Source organism: Cebidichthys violaceus, unplaced genomic scaffold (genome assembly GCF_023349555.1).
Source record: "Cebidichthys violaceus isolate CVI_PGR_0920_01 unplaced genomic scaffold, fCebVio1.0.p SCAF_3, whole genome shotgun sequence".
In the NCBI taxonomy this organism is placed as follows: domain Eukaryota; kingdom Metazoa; phylum Chordata; class Actinopteri; order Perciformes; family Stichaeidae; genus Cebidichthys; species Cebidichthys violaceus.
The window spans coordinates 7,792,968-7,814,807 of record NW_027176483.1 but is presented as its reverse complement, the minus strand read 5'-3'; the positions used below and the strand labels follow the sequence as shown (position 1 = coordinate 7,814,807).

General features: G+C 43.1%; 1 protein-coding gene across 1 annotated transcript; it reads right to left on the bottom strand.

Annotated features, from left to right (window-relative positions):
* Positions 1-939: 939 nt before the first annotated feature.
* On the bottom strand, positions 940-21,840 carry atp8b4 (ATPase phospholipid transporting 8B4). Its single transcript, XM_068723251.1, has 28 exons — positions 21,759-21,840; positions 20,728-20,786; positions 18,733-18,791; positions 18,522-18,635; positions 18,319-18,417; positions 18,167-18,228; positions 17,946-18,018; positions 17,643-17,713; positions 17,367-17,446; positions 16,024-16,182; positions 15,819-15,907; positions 15,538-15,734; positions 15,233-15,441; positions 14,742-14,785; positions 14,488-14,653; positions 14,203-14,391; positions 13,816-13,931; positions 13,479-13,643; positions 13,284-13,395; positions 13,087-13,192; positions 12,807-12,936; positions 12,247-12,430; positions 3,804-4,027; positions 3,356-3,439; positions 2,703-2,948; positions 2,484-2,622; positions 2,270-2,400; positions 940-1,529 (listed from the first exon to the last, which is right to left on the bottom strand). Exons 2-28 carry the CDS (start codon positions 20,756-20,758, stop codon positions 1,218-1,220), a joined length of 3,591 nt encoding a protein of 1,196 aa, XP_068579352.1. The 5' UTR covers positions 20,759-20,786; positions 21,759-21,840; the 3' UTR covers positions 940-1,217.

Sequence of the window (21,840 nt, the reverse complement as noted above, 5' to 3'; positions counted from 1 at the left end):
GAGCAGCGTCACTCAGACATGTTTCTTCTGGCTGTTAAAATTTGTCGGGTTTGTGTTTTGTTAAAGCTGTGTGACCCGCGGAGCGATTAGCGCAAAGAAGTCTGGATTAAACGATCACACGCTTCTGTACTTCATTAGAGAGAAGTGATGGTGGAGGCTCGGTGGTCTAAGGCACATTGTACTGTACCGAATGTAACTGCAGCATTCTGCATTTAAATCTGTTCATTTTTATCACATCAGACCTCACAAAGACAGTTTTCTCTTCCACTCTTTCTGGTCAATCAACTAAAAACTTGATAGATCAGATGGGATGTTTAAATGCTTGAGGTTTTTAAAGCTAATCTCCACAGTATTTTACGTTCCATTTATTGTCTTTGGGACGCAGCCCAAGAATCAAATCATATTTGGTGTTTGATAATAAATCATTCAAATGTACAGCATCAACCATCTAAAGTGTGGGATAAATCAGTATTTTGAAGGAGTTTTTTTTCATCACATTCAAGCCATGCATTACAGTTTCACATATTTTTTTGAATAACCGAAACATTTTTTAAAAACTTGCATAAATAATAAACTCAAGCCAAATAACCAGTGAATATCCAATAAAAAAGATGATCTAACAAGAACCATATAAGGCACAGCATAGGAAAATGTACATATATTGACAAAATATGAAGTCAGTAAAATTCCTTTAAATCAATGAAGTTGTGCTTATAATTTTCAGCAGCTTTATGTCAGAATGTACAGAAAAACTTGTATTTTAACACTTTGGACATAGGCTGAGAGGAGATTTTTAGTGCATAGGCTTACAATCAAAAATCTATTAAGAAATGTTTGTGCTAGTGCTCGGGGCTACCTTTATTTTTTCTTATGTCACTTATGTATGTTAACAGTTTGTTTGTGACAGTTTATGGTTCCTCTCAAGCTACCAATATCAATATCAATCAATCAGAAAAGGACATGCCATTAATATAACGTTAAATAAAGGCACCAACTACTTAAAGATCGACACAGGAGGACAGATAATTTTTTCATTTCTACAACTCTTGCATAATGTTGTCCGAAAATATATACCGGCTGAGTTCGCACATTAAACAAATGATAAAAAAACCGGAGTTGCGCTAGTTGGATTCATACCTTGTGCTTGGTCTTTTTGCATTCATGCATATCATATCCTATAGTGTTTACACACTATCTCTGTTAGTCAGAGGTTGAGTTCAGTCTGTTGAGTCTGTTTGTGCTCTGCGGCTGCTTTCTGGTGCGCCTGTGTTTTCATCAGAGACACAAGAGACTTCGTTCTTTCTCTGCAACATATTTTCTATCCAGGTGGAGCTGTGTGCTGATCTGCCAGGGGAGCAAACAGAAGAAACTGTGCTCATCCTCATGTTTTTGCCTGAGGTAATCAGCTCTCCGTAGCCCTGCTGGTGGGAGAAGGCGTACGCAGAGCGGTGGGAGCTCGTCCTGCGTACTCTCCTCAGGTTCTGCTCCTGAGGTCCTTGTCTCTTTCTAGACTGTTGGAGACGACGAACCTGTCAAAATACAGCAATAGTGGAAGACGTGCTGAGATCCTTTACTTAAGTTAAAATACCATGATGTAAAAATACACCATTACAAGTCAATATTCTGGATTTAAAAGCCTACTTAAGTTAAAGTGTCATCACCAAAATGTACTTAAAGAATCCAAAGTAAAAGTATTCATTCTACATAAAGTAGCCCCTGTGACTGATAACATATGACATTATTAGATTGTTTATACTGATGTATCAATATGTATGTAGGTCTCAAGGTGGAGTTGGACTTTTTAACTTATCTTTGTTTTACGGGAAATATTGGATAATTTGACCTCTTTAGATCTTAAAAAGAAGAAGTAATTTGGGAAGGTTAGAGGGGAAATGATTGTTGGTGAAACTATTAACAACTCACAGATATTTGAAACATGACAATGAGCCCCAACGCTACACCATTTTTCTGTAGGGGGTCACAGGTCAAAAATGTTAGAACTGCTGGTTTAATCTTTAACAGTATTTTATGCATTCTATGCATTATTCTATTGCATTCTATAAGCTGACCATCTTTTTAATCTTTATCTTGAAAGTAATTAGTCATTTTAGATGTCAATCAAATGTAGTGGAGTAAAAATGTAATGCAGTAGAAGTATAAAGTATAGCATGGAAGTAAAGTGTACTTCTCTTTCCACCACTCAAATAAAGCCTTAATGAGGTGTTCATTGCTTGCACAAAACGCTGTAGATGCATTAAAGTTATGATACCTTATCTATTAGAGTTGGGAAGAGTTCTGCTCTCAGGAAGCTGACGGCTAAGCCAGGCACAACACTGACCACAGTGGTGAGCAGAATGACCAACCACACACTCTTCACTGATAGACAGGTACTTGCCGTGCCTGAGGACACACACATTTAACAATCCTCAATGTCCATGCATCAGTATGATTTCATCACATGTATCAAACTGAACTAAACTTACCTACGAATGGGATTTTACTTGGAAAGATGCCAAATATGCCATCACTTTGCATTGCAAATAATATGGCAAAGTATGCGATCAGGCTCCCCCATATGACGAAGTGATTGACAGCTGTCCAGTAGTGTGTGTCAAGTCCAATCTAAGAACAGACACCTGCATCATAAACGGTGTATATTTGTTTTAATCAGCAGGGCTATTTTTGTTTGTTTTTACTCTTACCTGAACACTTACAACAATGACCAGGGAAGTTGCTATCGTAACAGCAAACGCTTGTTGGTCGGAAAAGTGGGAACCGTCCTCTTTCACCATGACAGAGAAAGCTCCGTAGGGAATAAAGAAGAGCAAGAATGATGTGCCCAGTCCCTGCAGCGTGCACAGGAAAAACTGGTGTTTGTTGAAGAGAAGGTTTTGCTGGCCGGGTTTGTAAAGGCTCGGGTAGCGAAGGCTGTTCTGGTCATTGACGTCCTGTAGAAAAATCAATATCATGACTGCTATGTTACATATTATCATATGTAGTAAATTCAGTATGACAGATGAACAGTATATAATATTGTATATTGATATGGGATGATAAGGTTAAGGACTCTAGTCACATTAAGTTATACAAGGTGTAATACCTACTGTAGATGTTTAGGTACCAATCATGACTAGTGAGCTCTACAGTAATAAGATATTCACCTGTATAACTTGACAGTATCTCGAATAAAAAATAAATATATATATATATATATATATATATATATATATATATATATATAAAAGATATCTCAGGAGACTGGTGGAAAAATAAATGGACTTTAGTCCAAATTTAAAAAATAATTAGGTAACTTGATGTAGACTATATCGAGTAAATCAGTGATTTATAATGTTACCTGATCAAAAAGTCCCATCGCCAGGACTGGTAAAGACGTATAAACTATATTGAAGAAGGCGATGAACCACTGGTCATACACAGTCTGTGGACAGAGGACAGTATGATTTTAAAAAGTGTGAAAGAAAGGGTTGGTGCCTTTAAATCCAGGCTTTAACCAAAATCAACAGTCCCATTTCAGAGTAAAATTGTCCGTGCATCTTAAGATGCACAAAGAATCCATTTTTTAATTAATTTCATGTGCAAAAGGGGACACGGTGGGAAAATATATGACAAAGCACACTGTCAGCTTACAGACCATGTAATTCTAGAGACGTAAAAAGAGACAGACTAACCCCTATGATCAGTAGAAGTTCTCCATCAGGTTAAGCGTTGTCAGTGTGCGGACAAATGTGCAATGGGTTTATTGACATACATAATTAGCTCACCATATACTACAGTATTCATACCTGAGCTGAGAAACCACAGAAGAAGCCGTACCAGAAGTGCACCAGCGTAAAGCCAAAGTTCTTGTAGAAGAAATAGCACAGGAAATTACACATGCGGTAGTAGGACCAGCGGCCATGCACCAACAGGAGCCGCCGCAGGTACCGAAACTGCGCAAAGGAATAATCTGATGCCAGAGCCGCCTGCATCCCCTCCTGACCGCTGATGCCGACACCGATGTGAGCAGCTGAGGAAGAAACACAGATTGGATCACTGCCCTTTGAAACTAAAACATGTAAATAAATATGAAGTATTCAAAGTGCAAACTGTGCTCCAACTAATTGGTGGATGTGGTGGAAAAAAATCTTTTTAACCTCCCTGTGAGAAATAACTGAGATGAGAAAACTCTTAAATATAAAAAACATATCTAATGAACAGACAGTTTATAATAATTCAGCTGAAAGGATAGAGCTCTCTCCCCACAGATGGTTCGGAGGTCTAACAACAATGAATAGACAAAACAGAGTACCGTATTTTCCGCACTATAAGGCGCACCGGATTATAAGGCGCACCTTCAATGAATGGCCTATTTTAGAACTGTTTTTATATATAGGGCGCACCGGATTATAAGGCGCATAGAATAGAAGCTACTACAGTCAAACGTTTGACTGGGGTTGCGTTATGCATCCACTAGATGGAGCTGTGCTAAAGGGAATGTCAACAAAACAGTCAGATAAATCATTCAGTCAAACTTTATTGATTTTTGATTTCATTCACAATACGGTAACTTAAACGTAGAGGGGAACTTTTCCCTGATTCAGTAAACACGTAAAAGAAACAGTCTGATACCACTAAATCAAACGTTAGTGCATTCACAATATAGTAACTCTCGAGCGGTGTTTACCGCTATTACTTCGGCGACGCCCCTGACTACGGTAGCCGTAATGCTGCAAGCGGTGCGGCTTTGTAGTTTACCAGTCGTACTGTAACCAAGTGAAACTGACGGGGAGAAAACGATTGGGTCCGCCGGACGGGTTATGGGTTGCACGGGCCCTGATTAGGTGAAAAGATGCACCTGCTGGCAAATCGTGTTTTTTTTTCTCTTTCTCGCCGCCGTCACGAGCGGTGTGCCGAGAGCCCGTTCTTTGTCTCCGCCGCCACGAGCGGGTGTGCCGGGAGTCCGTCCGCTTTCTCTCTCGCAACAAGCGGAGACGTAGTGTGGAGCGCATTGTAGGGGTGCGTCGGGAGCTCAGTGTCTGGGAGGCATCCTGTACAGAGGGGACGGCGTGTGTTTGGGGGATGGTTGGTTTCAGAGCTTCCTGAGCCATACACCCAATTGTAGCTGTGGGGGGGAATCCAAGTGGGGGTGGCTGGGTTGCTGGACAGCCGCTAGTGGGACACTGCCTTGGTCTTTTGTTTCTTTTCTTTTTCTTTAAATTGTTTGTGGTGCCTATCCTGGCACATGGTCTGTGAACTCCTCCTGCCCACCAAACCAGCTGTCATTGATTAAAGCAAATAGTTATTGTACTAATAAAGTTTGCTATCTTCATAACAACGCTGCCTCTTGCCTGTACATGCCTTCACGGTGTTTGAACCGGGTCTCTGTGGCAACAGGGTGCTACAGTTTGGCGCTGTGAGTAGGGTCAAGTTAGGCAGTGGCAGTCTGGTTGGGCCTAGTAGTGGAGGGGCAGGACCGGTGGGAAGGCAATAGATTTTAGACCAAGGCAGTGGGTCTCACAAAGTCTACACAGCTAGAAGAGCCAGGCCGTCAGCTGGAGTGGACGGGTGAACTGTGAAGATGGAAGATCTTCAAGAGGAGCTACAGGCCCTGAAGAAGAGGGCGGTGGCAGACAAGGCAGCTATGTCGGCCTTAAAGGACCTTAATGACTCCTTGAATACACAGTTGCAACAGCCATCCCCAGTAGAGGGTGATGCTGGTCCCAGGCTTAGAGAGCGTGTCATTTATGTACCAAAAGAAAAAAAGTGTCCGGTTTTCAATGGGGGGTCCTGAGTTTTATGAGTGGTTTGATGAAATAAATGCAGTTTTGGGTTACCGTCATTTTGAGGATACTGAAAAGGCTATGTACATTTATGACCATTTGGGTGGGGAAGCCAGACAGGAGATACGATATCGGTCTCAGAGCGAGAGGAGAGACCCTAGGCGCATTCTGGAGATTTTGAAGGAAGTATATGGGCAGCCTGATTCATTGACCAGATTGCAAAAACTATTCTTTGATCGGAGGCAGCGAGAAGGGGAATCTGTCAGAGAATATTCGCACGGGCTGATGGCTATTATTGATGATATTAATCATTGTGACATCAAGCAGGCCTGGTGTAGTGACTTTGCTTTACGTGATCAATTTGCAGAGAATGTTCGGGATTTAGCACTACGTAGGGAGCTAAAGAAGGTGATTCGGCAGAATACTAAAATCCCTTTCTTTGAGTTACGCGAGGAGGCGTTGAGGTGGGAAGATGGGGGGTCAGCGGGTCAGAGTCGTCGGGTGATAAGCTCATGCAAGATAGGAGCAGGAGCTGTGGAGTCCAATGCAGTTGTTGCGGCTGCCCTCCCTGAACATGACCTACTGATGGTGGAAATTCTGCAAACTTTAAAGCAGCAGCAGGTCCAGATTGAGAGCACGCTGAAGCAACAGCAGGCTCAGATTTTTGATTTGGCACGGAAAGTGTCTGATTTATCCGGTCTAGGGACTAGCCGGGCGGGGGTACGTGGGGAGCAGCCAAGGTTTGACGCTGATGGTCAGCCTATATGTTTTAAATGTCGGGTCGCGGGTCACATGGCGCGACAGTGTCGGGTAGGGGCTCCAAACAGAAGGGCAGCTTCGGCGGTGCGCCATGAGGTCACCCGTGACAGGTTTGCCCATGTAGCTGAGCAGCAGGGAAACTCTCCCCCCCGTGGTAATGAGTCCAGCTACAGGTGAGGTTCAGTCGGGCTCACACTTGGAAGTTTCAAAGGAGGAATATGAATGTTTGGTGGGCAGATGTCCAACTGTGGAAATTTTGTTGGGTGGTGTGAAGGTTAAATGCCTCCTAGACACTGGGTCTAACGTGTCAACTATTACAGAGACATTTTTTGAGCAGCATTTTAGGCCAACTCTTAAAACCTGTGAGTGGCTTTCCCTGTCGGCGGCTAATGGGATGGGCATTCCTTACTTGGGGTATTTCGAGAGGGATGTCTGTGCCTTGGGCAAGATTGCAAATGGGAGGGGCATTCTGGTTGTTCGGGACCCTACGGACACAGCGACATTACATCGGAAAATAGCTGTTCCTTGCATATTGGGCATGAACGTAATTAAGCGGTTTTATGAAATGGAGCAGTCGGCATCAGATGCGGAGCAGGATTCTGTGTCTGATTCGGATGAAGTTTGGGGTTTGGCGTTCTCGGTTTGCCAGCGGGAGCAGGCTGTTTCACCTATAGGCTTTGCCTATTCCACCGTACCTTTCCGCGTTCCGGCTGGATCAATGTGTTTTGTACCCGTGTCAGTTCCACCTGGGCAGGCTTTGTCAGGCTCATTTGTGTGTGTAGAGTCATTAGGGGCAGGGGAGGGGAGCCTCCCGGGGGAGTTGCTCGTTTCCAGTGCAGTAGTTCCAGTGGAGAATGGACAGGTTGCAGTACCAGTGGTGAATGTAGGACATGTGGATGCGAATATTGAATCTCAGACCTGTCTTGGCTCAATACATTCGGTGGAAGTGGTGTCGGGTGGTACTGTCCCTGTAGCATTTGAACGAGTAGGGCCGCAGGAAGAGCGAGTCTTGTTGTGTGAACGGGCTGGTGGGGGTGCGGAGCGGCAGCAGCTGCCCCCGGAGGTAGCCGCACAGGAATTTCCAGGGCTGACTGTTGAACAGGTACGGAAAGTGAGGCAGCTCCTGAATAAACATTCTGGGGTCTTCGCAAGGTCAGACATGGATTTGGGATTTACGAACGTGATAGAGCATGAGATTCCAGTCCTGGATGACGTCCCAGTTAGGCAGCGCTACCGGCGTATACCCCCAAGTCAGTATGAGGAAGTCAAAGCGCATATAGCACAGCTATTGCAGCAGGGCATTGTCAGGGAAAGCAGTAGTCCCTACTCCTCTCCCTTGGTGATGGTGAGGAAGAAGGATGGGTCGCTAAGGCTTTGTGTGGATTACAGGCAGCTTAATGCAAGAACACGTCGAGATGCTTTCCCTCTTCCACGTATCGAAGAGTCCTTGGATGCTTTGAGTGGGGCAAGGTGGTTTACCACCCTGGACCTGGCGAGTGGGTACCATCAAGTGGGAGTGGCTGAGAAAGATTGTAGTAAGACTGCATTCTGCACTCCTTTTGGCCTGTATGAATTTACACGGATGCCATTTGGGCTCTGTAATGCGCCAGGTACTTTTCAGCGGTTGATGGAGCGAATTTTGGGGGACCAGAGGTTCCAGTCGCTTCTCCTGTATCTGGATGACATTGTGGTGTTTTCGTCTACCATTGAGCAGCACCTGGAGCGCCTAGATTTGGTGTTGTCCCGGCTGGGGCAGTTTAATCTCAAGGTCAAGTTGAGTAAGTGCTCATTCTTTCAGTCAGAAGTTGTTTACCTGGGACATGTCATATCAGCTACTGGAGTGGCTACTGATCCGGGGAAGATCCAGGCGGTTGCAGAGTGGCGTCGACCACAGAGTGTGGCGGAGTTGAAATCGTTCCTGGGTTTCGCGAGTTTCTACAGGAGATTTGTGAGAAACTTTGCTAAGTTGGCAGCCCCACTCCACGCTCTGTCCACACAGCTGTCAGAAAAAGGGGGGAGGAAAGCCTCTTCGACCCCTTTGTTTGGCCGGACGTGGGATGCAACCTGTGAAGATGCTTTTGAAGCATTAAAACAAAAGTTAATTTCCGCTCCCGTGTTGGGGTATGCAGATTTTAACAAGCCTTTCTTCTTGGAGATTGACGCTAGCCACCAAGGGTTGGGGGCTGTTTTGTCACAAGAGGGAGAGGGACAGCGACGGCCGGTTGCATACGCAAGTCGTGGCCTCCGGGCGTCGGGGCGGAATATGGAGAACTATAGCGCCATGAAACTCGAGCTGTTGGGGTTAAAGTGGGCGGTTACGGATAAATTTAAGGACTATTTAATTGGGAACAAGTTCACAGTGTTTACCAATAACAACCCGCTAAGCCATTTGAACACCGCAAAGCTTGGAGCTGTAGAACAGCGATGGGTGTCTGAACTTGCTCAGTTTGATTTTCAGCTGGTGTATCGGCCGGGTAGTCAGAATGCGGGGGCGGATGCTCTCTCCAGGCAAAATGCGGAGCAGAAGGGGACAGAGGGGGAAAAGGTGGCACAAAGTTTTCAGGACACACGTAGTGTTCTGTCCAAATCCCATCGGACAGCTCTGTGTCAGGAGACTAGTGTCAGCCCCCAGCAAGCTTCTATGTCTAGCTTTCCCTCATTTGACATGTCTGCCTTGGCTAGTCTGCAGCAGGTAGATTCTGTAATATCGTCTTTTCGAACATACTGGGTGAGGGGTGTGAAACCTTGTAGGGACGAGAGGTTGCAGGAATGTGACAGAACCATTGGACTTTTGAGACAGTGGGGAAGGATTGTGGAGCAGGGGGGTGTGTTGTACAGGACGCTGTGTGATCAGAAGGAAGGACCGATTAAGCAGCTTTTGTTGCCAGCGGTATTACACCGAGAGATGCTTGCTCGCATGCACACTGATCATGGGCACCAAGGAGTGGAAAGAACATTCAAGTTGGTTCGAAGTCGGTGCTATTGGCCGGGAATGTTCGCAGATGTTGAGGCTTTTTGTAAGACTTGTGAACGGTGTATTGTTTCTAAAGCACCACAGCCAAGGGTGGTTGCAGCATTGGGGAGTTTGTTGGCTTTTAGGCCACTTGAGGTAGTTGCAATGGACTTCACCGTGTTGGAATCGTCGTCAGACGGACGAGAGAATGTCTTGGTTTTTACCGATGTGTTCTCCAAATTTACAGTTGCGGTGCCAACCAGGGATCAGCGTGCGGTAACAGTTGCAAAGACCCTGGTCAAATATTGGATTCAGCCCTATGGGGTCCCTTCAAGGTTGCACTCTGACCAGGGGAAATGCTTTGAGGCTGAGGTTGTCCAGTGTCTCTGTGGTTTTTATGGGATGAAAAAAAGTCGAACAACCCCATATCATGCCCAAGGGAACGGACAGTGTGAGCGGTTTAATAGGACGCTGCATGATCTGCTGCGGACCCTGCGCCCAGAGCAGAAAAGGAGGTGGGTTGAGTACCTTCCAGAGCTGGTGTACGCTTATAATACCACTGAACATCAAAGTACTGGTTACTCACCGTATTTCCTCATGTTCGGGAGGGCTCCAGTGGTTCCGCTGGATGTCTGGCTGGGACAGGATAGGGAGGATTTTGAGGGTAATGTGCATGAGTGGGTTGAGGAACATCAGAGGAGGTTGGGTTGCGCCTACGCTCAGGCCAGAAAGAACATGGAGCAGGCAGCGGAAGCTCGCAAAAGGTATGTAGGCACGGCGGTAGGTGTTCATCCTTTACAGCCAGGCCAATTAGTGTATGTAAGGCATCGTCAGTTTGCTGGTAGGCATAAGATTCAGGATGTATGGCTCTCCACCCCTCACCGAGTTATAGCTCAGCTGGGTGGTGACCTCCCTGTGTATTCAGTTGTCCCGATTGATTTTTCAAAACCGCAACGCAACCTGCACAGGAATGACTTGCGTATTTGTGGTCCAAGCATCCAGATGGATGTGCAGAAACCGGGGGTTCAGGGGGTGGCTAAGTCCTCACTGCCCGATGTAGAGTCCGATTCGGACGACTCTCTGCTGGCGATCATTGGGGCTGATGTCCCGGGTGCGCAAGGGAGCGTTTTGGAGGAAAAAGGGGACGGGGAAAGAGAGGGGGCAGTTGGCTTGGAAGAGCTGTCTCCCCCCCATCCAACGGGGGCTACCCTCCTGGTAGGCGAGGAGGAAGTAAGTGCAGGTGGGAGGTTACCTCATCCAATGCCATCACCTGGGCCTTCGCCATCACCTGTACTTCGAAGGTCCAAGCGTGCTACTGCTGGGGTTCATTCTAACCCGCACCGGCTGCCGAGGTCTGCGGTAAGCCATCTAACGGAGAAGGGAGGGGCTCCTGTAGGAATGGCGCAGTTGCAGCAGACTTGCGTGGCGGTGTTGAAACAGGTTTTTACAGGGTTAGCTGAAGGATTAGGGAAGGGTGATGTGGGATCTGGATGGGACATAGGCCATCAGTGGGACACTGAGTGATTTAGAGGGGGGGTGAATGTAACCAAGTGAAACTGACGGGGAGAAAACGATTGGGTCCGCCGGACGGGTTATGGGTTGCACGGGCCCTGATTAGGTGAAAAGATGCACCTGCTGGCAAATCGTGTTTTTTTTCTCTTTCTCGCCGCCGTCACGAGCGGTGTGCCGAGAGCCCGTTCTTTGTCTCCGCCGCCACGAGCGGGTGTGCCGGGAGTCCGTCCGCTTTCTCTCTCGCAACAAGCGGAGACGTAGTGTGGAGCGCATTGTAGGGGTGCGTCGGGAGCTCAGTGTCTGGGAGGCATCCTGTACAGAGGGGACGGCGTGTGTTTGGGGGATGGTTGGTTTCAGAGCTTCCTGAGCCATACACCCAATTGTAGCTGTGGGGGGGAATCCAAGTGGGGGTGGCTGGGTTGCTGGACAGCCGCTAGTGGGACACTGCCTTGGTCTTTTGTTTCTTTTCTTTTTCTTTAAATTGTTTGTGGTGCCTATCCTGGCACATGGTCTGTGAACTCCTCCTGCCCACCAAACCAGCTGTCATTGATTAAAGCAAATAGTTATTGTACTAATAAAGTTTGCTATCTTCATAACAACGCTGCCTCTTGCCTGTACATGCCTTCACGGTGTTTGAACCGGGTCTCTGTGGCAACGGGGTGCTACAGTACTGAAACATTTTGACAGAGCGCCGTGTACAACCAGTATGGATCAACCAATTAACCAATTGATCCATATATAAGGCGCTCCGGATTACAAGGCGCACTGTCGTTTTTTGAGAAAATTAAAGGCTTTTAAGTGCGCCTTATAGTGCGGAAAATACGGTATATATACACATTATCTCTCCTCTCCTTTCACCCCCCCTTGGCAGATGTCGTCCTCCTCTGTCTGCCGATGCACCCACCAAGGTCAGATTCCAGCCTTTTGGTGGGAAGAGGGTTAGGTGGTGAGATCAGGATGACACTACTGCAAGTCAGAAATACTAAAATACCTTTAAGTGGTGACATAAGGATAACACTACAGAAAGAAAGAAATGCTAAAATACCTTTGACATGAGATGATTTAAATTAGTCTGGTTGGCCTCGTCTGCATTTCTGCAGGTTTTGAGCAATACAAGTTAACTAAGAGAACGGTATGATAAACTTCTCCAACAGTGGACAGATACATGGACTGACATGAGACAAACTATATCCAGCTAAACATGTTCCGTTATTTAGCTTTGGGTCAATAAGTGAGACTTACTCTTGATCATGCTGACATCATTGGCTCCATCTCCTATGGCCAGGGTGACGGCCCTCTGGTGCCTCTTCACCAGCTCCACCACCTGGGCTTTCTGCATCGGAGTGACCCGGCAGCAGATGACTGTTTTACACAAACAGGCCAAGTCCAGCAAGACGTGCTCCAGCTGTGGCTCCAAAGCATGAGCCTTGTTGGAAGAACACATACATCCCAGCTATTAAAGCTATCATTACTATCCTGTAATGTCAACCCCCTGCAGAGGAAATGCCGGGCGACAGCTCAATGTAACATTCCCACCGAGCTGTTGCTGCACAGCGAGGGAGCAGCTCCTCTGTGTGGAAATGGATGTTAATGAAAACCCGTAATAGAGCTGAGGGCCCTCAGCAGCTCATTAGAGACTCAGCACAGTCAGCAGCAGGTACATAGACACCAGACTCAGCAGACAGCAACACAAACACAGTTTATTAACAAACCTCAGTACCAAAATAAAAACAAATTGAGGATAAAATCATCATTCAAACTAAAGAACAAGCTATATAATGCAACACATTTGAGTATCTTACCAAACTGTGTCCATTGATGACTAAGGCGTACTCTGCAATAATGTTTTTTTCAAACACTGAGTCATCTGCCTTCTCCACATCTCCTGCACTGCTAACTCGACTCAGGCCAACAATGTGCTCTTTAGCACTCCTAAGGAGAAAGGAAAGCCAGTTAACATACATTTTCAGCATGTTTGTAAAAGCTTTATCGAGCTTGTACTGAATGACAGAATTATCATAGTCAACTGGATATAATATTGCTTATAGGGGATGAATTTTCAAGATTTTTCCACAAACCTACCTGAGCTGCTGCTGCACCTCCAACAGTGTGTGGCCAGAGATGACGAACACCTCATTCATGTCGTCTCGCAGCATGTTGCAGGAGTAGCCGATGTTCATTGCCGTCTCTGAAATGTTTTGCACAATTTGCATCTAACTAGCTTTTTACAGTATCAAGCTTTTCTGGTCAAAAAAGGTAATTATGGTGAAGTATGCTACCTAGTTTGTCTCCTGTGAGGACCCAGATCTTGATGTTGGCTAGATTTAGACAGGCGATAGTTTCTGGGACTCCTTCCTGAAGTTTGTCCTCGATTGCTGTGGCTCCTAGAAGCTTCAACCAGGACATGACAGTCTGCAGAGGCTTTATGAGTTTGATCGCTTAAAAGGATGTAAACAAAAGGATGTGAACGTTACCTTCAAGCCCTGCTCAATCTCCTCGTAGAGAACAGCCAGCTGATCCTCGCGGTTCTCAATTTCAGTGCTGGCGAAGATAAGCTTCTTCATCCAAACTTCAAAATAATCTTCATCGAGTTCTTTGTAGGCCAGAGCTAATGTGCGAAGCCCTTCTCCAGCAAATTCCTGCACAGAAAATGATCGAAAAACAAACACCTATAACAGTTGTAAAGGGAACTGATGTTTTTAGTGCTTTGGCTGGTTTATCTTTTATTTTAACAAGACTTTAAATAAAATGCTACAAATGCATATTAAAAATGTAGTAACTGAGTGATGTTATGAATCAAACAACACTTACACTGAGATGTTCTGAGGTAGTGTACATGAGGTGTTCACTGGATGGATCCAGACGGTCAAAGATAATAGTGTCCGCTCCTTTGGAGTATAGTTTAATTTGGCCCTGCGGGTTTCTCACTATAAAACACAGAAAGAGAACACAACATTACTTTTCTGATCAAATCCTATTTGCACACAAGTATACATGGGTTGCAGAACGCAAACAGAAGCATGAACATAAAGGCTGTTAACTTCATGCAGTAGATGTATTACTAATTGTCCCAGGTATTATTAAAATTGTTAAATAGTAAGTCAATAGCCTTGTTTTATAAATGATTAATATACACATAATGTCATGATGACTACTTTTGGCTAAATGAATCGTTGCTGTTGTAAGTGAAGACCTAACCAATGACACTCATTCTCTTGCGCACGTTGTTGAAGTCCAGTATGGCCAGCAGCTGGTAGGTGACGACTCGTCCCATCTCACACACTGTGATGGTCTCAGGAGTTCGGGCCCGGAAGACAAACCCAAAGTTTCGAGCAGCAGTGACCAGAGCTCCCTCGTCAGGTGACTGGGCCTGGTACACCAAATTTCCTTCATGTAAACAGAAACCTCAATCAGCACCACCACTTCCATTTATTCAACTATTTCTGTTATTACTGCTACTTGTGGATCGTGCCCACAGTTTACCTTCGCTCTTCTCCTCTGCCATGACGGTGTGGCACAAAGCCAGCAGTCTGAAGAACTCGTGCACTACAGGATCCTCCAGTTTAACGGCTTCAACCAGGCTGCCATCGTAAAACTTAAACCCTCTGTCACAGAGAGCGTTGAAGGAAAAGTCCACACAGGCTGTTTTCTTGAACATGAACATGGACCATGGAGTTATTGTATTATTCATTTTATTGTAAATAGCTTTAAATGTGTGCCTCTTAAGCCTCACTTACTTCTGTAATTTCCACCTTCTGCTCAAATTCATCATAGATGTCACCTAAGAGAAAAATAAATAAAGTAATGTCTAAAATATCAGTTAATGCCACTGCGATTATTAGTTATATACTGGAGATCATGTTTTGAAGTTCAAACTAACACACTTTTTTTAGAGTGAAACAGCTGATCAAGTTTTGCCCTGAAATCAAATGAATTAACTTTGATAATTTTATTGGCAAACATAATTATAGTAATTTCTGTTTGCCAGAGTTATGATTATCACATTTCATGGAGATATCCTGGAGATCAACCAGTGAGTGTGGTCTTCAAGTGGTATTATGGTTGATATAGTTTTCTCTGTCCATTTAATTTATTTGTAAATTATTCAGTCAGATTTAATTTTTTCTAAATTTAAAGCAAATCCAATTTGAATAAAAGGCTGATTTTAGAGCAGTAACATATTGGTAGGCCTATTACAGTTTTAAAAAATTCCAAAAAAGCTCCATACCGTACGTATGTCCATTAATGGAGCACTTGCTGAAGGCCATGATGTTCTGGGTGAGGGTGCCCGTCTTGTCGGAGAAGACGAACTCCACCTGACCCAGCTCCTCGGTTAGGGTGGTGGTGCGAGCTTCTGCCGCCGTGTCCGTCTGACTGTGGTACATCCTCTGGTCCCAGTTAATGAAGTAACTGTGGCCGAGCCGCAGAACCTCCACACTGAAGGAAGGTCCAACCATACAGTTTGTTTCCTTGCTATTAAATAGTGGTCATTTTAGAAATGAAATGCAACATTTTTTAGATACATTTTCTTACCTGACATACAGTGAGATGGGTACAACAGTGTTGAGGATGATGATGTAGGACCAGAAGGTGAGGAAGCCAGAGAAAACAGCACTGCTCTGAAACTCATCCCACGGCAAAAACACCTGGAAGTTTATGCCAACACAGCTCTCCCAAACAGTGTTTCCAATGCCCAAAATAACTCCCATACAAAGGAGGAAGGCAAAGATCTGAAATATAGATCATCATTTCATGAACGTAGCAAATTAATTGATTTATTTATAGCTTCCATATAAAAGCATCAAACAACTTACCCACAAAACCAAAGTGTTCATCAGTTTGTCAATGCTTGTTCTTTTAAATTTAGTCTTTCCGCAGTTCTGCATGAGTTTGGTTTGCAAGCCTATTGGAGGAATGAAGCAGCTATTAGCATTGAAAGAACATTAACAATAAGGCAGTTTATGGCTAATGGATCTAATGGATTGAAAGTTCTGGAGATTGAAAGATAAAAAATCATACCAGCAAAAATGACCATCCCAAAGCACCACTCAGTGTTTCTTAGTACACAACCTCGCAGCAGCATTTTCTCATTATCCAGAGGGTGTTTGTTGTCTCTCCAGAATAAAGTTCCTATGAATTTATCCAGTTTGTTGTTTGGTGGCTCACAAATGACTTCTCCTGAAGAATAAAGAAAATGCAGTCTTAACCACACCAGTCATCATTGCAGGAGAAAATTCATACAGTGGACTTGAATTCACTCAACAAAGTCACAACTCAACATACAAGAAGCCTGGAGTGTCCACTGTCATAGTCGTGGCCGTACTACTGCTTATTTCCTACTGTGTGTTCCAATACCCGTGCTACCATACTATTTTGCATGCCAGAAAAAGATTTAGTGTGTCCCAATACACAAAAATACATAAACAGGATGTCCTACTGCATCCGGTTGCATTTAGCAGCATGCTTTTCTAGCTTTTCTGACCCACAAGCTGCATTCCAAATCATATTTAATTTGTACTTTTAGTACATACTGCAGCTGCCCTTACAAAGTATGTACTGTTGCATGCAATATGTATTAAATTGAGAAATACAACTTCCTCATAACGTTGCACCTTTAACTTTGACCGTCATATATCCGCCGCACAGACGATTGTGGCTAAGAATAGCCAGAATAGCATACTTCTGACCGGGCAGTATGACATCCTGGTATTTTTGGCATACTGCATTTAACATACTATCTATTTGGTTTAACTAATTATTTTTTCTGGCCAACTATGCCAGTATGGTAGTATGGGTATTGGAATGCACAGAAAATTGTCTGTGCATTTGAGCGAGAGGGTCAAAGTTCCAGGTGCAATGTTATGAAAAAGAGGTATGTCCTAATTGAATGTATACTGCATGCAACAGTGCGCACTTTGTAAGAACAGCTGCAATATGCACTAAAAGGAAAAAGGAAAAGCATGCAGTTTGGAACGCAGCTGTACTGTTTCTTGTGTTTCCCTCACTGTGTTTCCAGGACCTCCCTGCTGTCTCTCCTTGTCTGTGTGTGGGCATGGTCCTTCTGGCTCTCTGCTTGTCATACACACCTGCTTGCAATCAGCTAATTAACCCTCCCAGTTTGCAGGCATGCCTGCTTCTCATCGGCCTGCAGTGTATTTGGCCCGGCTTGTCAACCACTCCTCGCCAGATTAGGCTTTCCTTTTATCACTCATCCTCCCCCAGCCTGTTCTCACAATTAATCTTGTTAAAACTTCACCAACCTCTGTGTCATTGTCCTGCGTTTGAGTCCATTCTTGTGAAACCACAATTTCCACAAGTGATTAATTTACACCAGTGTAAAAATATGTCAAGTGTCATCTCACCATCAAAATCCATCAGTTTGGTAATATCTCCCAAATCTGAGGTGACGGTCAAAGCCTGACGAACTTTCAGATTTGTCTCTCTGTTTGGTGAGAAATGGAAAAAATTAATTTGTCATCCGTGGTGATGTAGAAATGTAACAGTAAACCGGTTTACTGTTACACTTTAAATTTGTGCAAAACCAATCAACTACAAGAATCATAGTCTCAGAGTTTCCTTCCTCACACATATAAGTGATTGCAGTTTTTAGATTTCTTCAGTTTTGCTTTAGCACTTACCCATCTAGCTCTGCAGTCTCAATATAGCACAGTCCATAGGGCTCACTACTACAGAGGAGGAGCATGTCAGCCTGTGTGTAAACCCAATATGGAACAGTGGAGAAAAATTAATTAATTAATCTCTGCACTCTGAACCTGCGAGAGCAGTCAGCAGCTACTGAATCCCCCAGAAGAAACCTTTAATTGTTGACCTCAATCCTATTACATGTGAACATGAGAGACATAATCAAACATCTTCTATGAACTAAAAGAAAATAAATCAGAAGCACAAAACCAATCAATTTACAGATTACTTTTACTCACAGCAACAAACTGATTACTCTCTAGTTTGATGATATCCCCCACTCGAACGTTCATCCAATTCTCATTCTGAAAACTTTAAAAACAAAAAAACAAAACTCATCATTTTACCTCGTAAATGTCCTTGAACACACAGAACACATTTGATTATTTGTGCACGTGATTTGGCTTTCTAGCAGTTAGACAAAGCATCTAAATGAGAAATAGAGGATAAAGTACTGTACCTTCCCTTGATAAGAACCTGAGACTGGCGATTGTTGACTTGCTGGTCGCTCTTATGCCTGAACTGGAATTTTTAAAAAGGGTAATAATATCACCATGTAATTAAAAAGAGAAGCATTTAGAAGAGTTGTAAAAGATGAATAGTTGCTCTAACATAGTCATCTGTGGCGTCCTTCACAGCTGTGATTACCAGCACCAACACCAAAGGCACAATGGTTGTGAACCACGACAGAGAGGAAATTTCTGGAATTAACTAAAGAAAAGAAAAGCAGGTTAGCTCACTCCGTTTCACACAACTTCCCTCTAAAACACTACATTCATAAACACAAATATATTCCCACAAACAGAGTTTCCTACCTGCAGTATCAACAGCACTAAGAAGTAAGCGTTTGCCACCCTCTGGAACTGCTCAAACAAGTTTATGGGCAGGAAGGTGAAGATGTTGTACTTTGAGGTTTTGATGTGATTGTCCTGAAGAACAGACATATTCAGAAACAGCATTAATGAAATTCCCACAGCTTTCACTTGTGAGTATAACAAACCTGGTGTAATTCTGAGGTCTGCTTACAGCATAAGAGAACTTGTCATTGTAGTCCCGCATGTTGGCTCTCACATGGCGTTCCTTCTCTACATACAGAGAACACATGGTCGTTATCAAGTGACAAGATAATTAAAGTACACATACATAAAAAAGAATGCAATATTTATTTTGTTTAAACTAGCAGTGAGATTTCTCGCCAATTGCAGCAACTGTGCTATCAAATATAATGTACTGGGGTAAAGTGAAAGTCCTCAGGAGGGCCTCAGGAGGTCTCAACAGATGCAGGTTTCATTTTAATTTTCAAATGGAAGATGGCATGAAGCTCATTCTTTTCTTCCAGTGGGCCCACTTTTTAATAAATGACTACAACTGCATAAAATGGAAATGGCAGAGACAGAGTGGTCATTGTAAAGTACCTCGTTATTTTGGCACCTGCCATTCCCTTCCTGTCCTTCCTGCTCTAAAGCCATTGTTCCCTTCCGGAACGTCTTTTGTGCTATCCTAGACAAAGCGTTCCAGCCTGCCTTGTTATGACCCAGTGTATGCCTTTTGGACCTTTTGTCTGCCTGTTCATAATCATCAAACATTTTACTCTTTTATGAAATAAGACTGGTTGCCAGGCGTTATAAAATGAGCTTTAGAGGTGATGATTGGAGTATTTTGTTACCTTTGGACAAAGCCAGGCTAGCTATTTCCCTTATACCAGCCTTTATGCTATGCTATGCTATGCTATGCTATGCTATGCTATGCTATGCTATGCTAACATCTCCTGGCTGTAGCTCGACATTTAGTAGACAGACATGAGTGATATCGATCTTTTCATGTGATTCTCAGCTCATTTTGTAGGCCCTTTAAACATCAACCATGCACCCGTTAAAACGTATCATTTACCATTTCTTTACAACTATGCTTAGCTTATGTGGCACGTCAGCTATACCTTTTTGTCCCACATTTCATTTGCACTGCTCAATCGATATTTACAGCTGTTTACTTATATGGCACTTTGATTCACAAGTCAACAGCTCTGCTGGATAATATTCTTCAGTTACCTTTAGTTTCTTTCACACAGCATCATTCACCAGATCATATCATATCTTATGGCATGATTATGAGGGCTTATAGCCTTTGTTTATGACTCTACCACACCTAAATATGGTTGATTTCACCTTTCACCAAAATAAAAACTAGGTCAACTTCATGGGTTTGAATTAATGCAGCTGGGTTATGATGCATTACAGCTCATTATCATCTTTGGTCATGCTTTTTTAACTGTCTCAACAGGAAATATATTCACTCTCAAACATCACAATAAATGACAATCATCTGCAAGACACAACCGTTGTTTGGAAACAACAGATTGAGCAGCACACTGCTGGACGTGTTGTTTCCAAACGAGGTTAAATCATTAATGAATTATGCATAACGCACATGCACAGAGCTGCAACAGGATAGACCTTCTCACACGACAGACCGGCTTCATCCTGCTATCAGCTACTATGACAATTAATTATTAAGAAAGCCTTTGGTCTGCTTAAACATCTAATTAGAAGATAATTGCAATTTCTTTTCTTTTTTTACTTTTTTTTCTTTTCTTGAGTAAGATTGCAAGTTCAAGTAGCTTATAATGAAATTATTCTTTAGTGCTTCAGCAAATAATTCCAACCACATTCCTCCTGAGTCTATCATCAATACAGGAAGCTTTTAGATGATCAGTTTCTGTAATGTTTCTTTTTAAAAGATGGCAACACAATAGTTGGATTTAATGTGCCCTCTTAATTCTTTTGAGGAGATGCATATGTATACTGTTGAATTGTATCTTGCAGTGCACCAGGACAGGATGAGGAGTTACTGTAATGCTGCCTGAGAGACATGTTCTGTCTCAAGCCTTTGAGAGACAAACAAAAGATGACCCTGCAATTTAAATTGTGTCTTTTTTCTACAATGTATACACTGTTACCTTGCACAGCAAACCATTTGTTCCTGTTGTTTTCCTCCACAGCATTTTAGATCTAAATGTCTTACCAATGTGAGTATTTCTCCTCCAGAATGCCATCTTCTCCAGGGACCTCTCGAGAGTTTCCCTAAATGTTATGTGACAAAATCAGAGGTGGAATCAAACTAATAAGTAATAATACAAATAACTTTATTTATAGTGCAATTTTCTTGCAAGAGATCTTTACAAAAAAATAAAATAATAAAATAAATATGCAGCACAATAATGCAGGACGTTCACTTGTAACAGAGTATTTTTACACTGGTATTTCTAGGATCTCAGTACTTCTGCATCACATATTTACTGCAGTACTGTATACTTACAACAATTTAATTTACTTAGATATTTTGCTAGTACATGCAACACATCCTGAATTGATTCAATGGAAGTTGTATTTATCCAATTCTATATAAAACAGATCTAATTAGCTCCACATCGACTAACAACAACAATAGAATGCTATATTTACACATGAATGCATCAGTAAAAAATAATCCAGTAATGTGATGTATAATAGCACTCACAGGGGCCATTTTTATTCGTATGAGTACTTTAACTTTAGATTTTTAAGTATATTTTGCTAATAATACTTACAAACATTCACTTAAGTGGCATGTTCAATACCGCTATATTGATCATTTCAAGTAATAATACAGTATTTTTACATAAAGGATTTGAATATTTCTGCCACCACTGGAATAAACCACTAATAACCATCTTCATTAAAAAGTGTAGGGTGACATAAAGTATATTGCAGGGAGTGAATGTGGAGGATTAAATCAAAGTGTGTTTTGTGTAATAAATAGGCTACTTTGCTGTTACATCTGAGGCAACACAAAACAAAGTGGTGTCTTGTTTCTTTTCAGTTCTGAGAAGCACATTTAATTAAAGTATTGGTGCAAGCAGCAGCAGGTGAATCCCCAGTGAACTGTCTCCTTAGCAAAAGATCCCAGGTGGGCAACAAAAAAGCTTCCTGGGGGTTTAACCTTAACAAGATATAATTACTTTCCAAAAGAAATACACTAAATGTTTATGTAAAGAATAAATGGTGGTTTCTTACCTCGCATAAGTTTGTCACAGGCGCAGTCTTGTTTTGTCTCCATGTATCCTGTCATTTATTTAAAGCACCACATTTCGCAGAG

Excerpts from the sequence above, each read along its gene's own strand:
- atp8b4 (XM_068723251.1), bottom strand. The coding sequence starts at position 20,758 with ATGGCATTCTGGAGGAGAAATACTCACATTG. Across the intron at positions 17,714-17,945 it reads AGAGTAATCAGTTTGTTGCT|GCTGACATGCTCCTCCTCTG; the intron begins GTGAGTAAAAGT and ends GTTTACACACAG. Across the intron at positions 13,644-13,815 it reads CTACCTCAGAACATCTCAGT|GAATTTGCTGGAGAAGGGCT; the intron begins GTAAGTGTTGTT and ends TTTTCTGTGCAG.